At 37.2% G+C, this 2,535-nt stretch overlaps 1 protein-coding gene across 1 annotated transcript; it reads right to left on the bottom strand.

Moving 5' to 3' along the window:
- Positions 1–139: 139 nt before the first annotated feature.
- Pmar_PMAR010524 (ATP-dependent RNA helicase, putative) lies at positions 140–1,660 on the bottom strand (the record flags this gene model as incomplete). Its single annotated transcript, XM_002779819.1, has 8 exons — positions 140–210; positions 430–508; positions 722–763; positions 823–954; positions 1,003–1,089; positions 1,132–1,199; positions 1,244–1,454; positions 1,499–1,660. Coding segments are annotated over 8 exons (852 nt in total), but the record flags the coding sequence as incomplete, so codon positions are not given.
- Between the last annotated feature and the right edge of the window lie 875 nt (positions 1,661–2,535).

The raw sequence follows: 2,535 nt of genomic DNA on the forward strand, positions 1-2,535 counted from the left end.
CTCCTTTGTGAAGCTGATGCTTTTGATATAGGGGATATACGTAAGGTATCGAATACTCTTGTCTTAGCCAAACCAGTATCAATAACAGTAGTAACACCAGATATAGTTACTGATGTCTCAGCAATATTAGTTGATAATATTATCTTAATTTCATTAACTCCTGATGGTATAAAGGCTTCCTTCTGTTTATCTTTACTCTGACTACTGTATCTACAATCATAACAACCACCATTACAACAGCACCATTACTAATATCATTATTACAGATCGCATATCTTTATTTTAAGCTCTGTGTTATTATTATTGTCAGTACATAGTCCCTTTAAAGTAGGTAACACTCGTTCTAATGATGCATGTAATGATAATATATTATCAACACCTAAATGTAGTAGTATTATTATTGTAATAATAGTAGTATTATATCCTTACCAGGTAGGAATACCAATATATCCCCATCTCTCCTACTCCTTCCATGAATAAGATTATCATCCTCTATACCAAGTAATATCTATATAAGACTACTCCCGTATCACTATAACAACAACCACCACCACATTACTACTACTACTACTACTACTACTACTACTACTACTACTACTACTACTACTACTACTACTACTACTACTACTACTACTACTACTACTACTACTACTACTACTACTACTACTACTACTACTACTACTACTACTACTACTACTACTACTACTACTACTACTACTACCTGTATAATAGTGAGTTGGGCAGCCTCTAAGAAGTCTACTTCCTAACAACAACAACACCTTATCAATAAGAACCATTATATATGATTGTTATTATTATTACCGGTGTAGGAGTATAATAGAGTGCAACAGGATATGTCCTACCAGGTACCACTACTGTATTCACACTACATCCTGATTGTAGGAAATATTCTTTAAACTTATCAGCTACTACAGTAGCAGACATGAGTACCACCTACTATAAAGAATATTAATAATAGTAATGTTACACATTCATCATTACTTTAATATTATCCCTCAACTTCACATCTACTAGTGCATTAGATACTAAACCTAATACTGTATCAGTGTATAGTGATCTCTCGTGTATCTATGTATACAATGCTATTACTACTACTATCATAATCATTACCTCATCAATAATAACAACAGTATATCTAGATAATGTTGGATCAACTACTGCCTCTCTTAGTAATATACCTATATTAATCATGATTATATTAATCGTATAGTATTATTATTACCATCTGTACAGAACTTGATCCTAGTACGATGATTAGTATTATCATCAAATCTTACTGCATATCCTACCACACCTTCCCCTAATATAGTACCCATTTCCTCAGCTACTCTACTAGCTACAGTAGTAGCTGCTACTCTACGTGGTTGTGTTATAACCTCACGGAACTGTTTATTAGTTATCTTATTCCTATACTTATATAGGTATTGTGGTACCTAATAGTATTATTAATGGATACTACTACTATCTTCATTAGTACCTGTGTAGTTTTACCAGACCCTGTATCCCCAACTAATATTGTAACATTATTATTAACAACTGATGTTACTATAATATCCTCATATTTATGTACTGGTAATTTACATCGTACTGATGCTAATTCCTGAATGATGATGATAGCAAGGAACTCATTATCACCACCCTGGTAGATACTCTTTATTACAGCTTTTCGTGCAGCCAATGCACTAGAGGTGGATAAGGAGGATGATGATGAGATCATACTGATGACCACAGTAGCAACAGCAGAAGCAGCAGCAGAAGCAGGATGATGAATAGAGGAAATGTAAGGTAAACTAAGAATGCAAGATTGAAGACATTTCCAACAGCAGGGCGCAAACAAACCGTGTCACTAAACTTTGTGTCCTAAATCACTAAATTAGACGCGCGCGCCCCTGTGATCGGTTTATGCGCGCCTAAGGTTAAGAAAAAGAACATCCTTCACACCGTTTTCAGGTGTATGGATAGACAAACATATAACCCGACTAACCGCTATTATTATATGCCGTGCTGGCCTTTCCCGCATGAGGTATGATCCTGCTATTACTACCCGCTACCGCTGGATTCCCCTCCGTCAGCGTAAGTGGTTATCTTTTGACGAGAAGAGAGAGAGGCACGCCTACGTCGGAGAGACTGCTCAAAACTTCCTCCACGCGAATGGTATCAACGAAAGCTGGCTGAACAGTTGTTCGATTAAGTGGGTGAAAAATCTCGCGTGTCAAGACTTGAGACGGAGGTTATATCATTTGCTACTACTTGCCAGGTTCCACAAAGATCCAACAGGGTTCACGACACGTCAGAGAAAACGTCTTCGAGAGGTCTGGCATCGGTACTCAGTCTTCCATTAACCTACCGTGGCACGGTAACCGTGCTTCTTTCGCCGGAAAAATGCATTGCCGTGGATGCCAAGAAACTTTTATCATCTAATAATCAGAGGCTTAGAACCGATTACTTCTCTGTCAACCCGCAAAACCAACAACTCAACTCGTAATGCATCGATGAATTCACTTTCCACTCAAT

Source organism: Perkinsus marinus (genome assembly GCF_000006405.1).
Source record: "Perkinsus marinus ATCC 50983 genomic scaffold scf_1104296945262, whole genome shotgun sequence".
Taxonomy (NCBI): Eukaryota; Perkinsozoa; order Perkinsida; family Perkinsidae; genus Perkinsus; species Perkinsus marinus.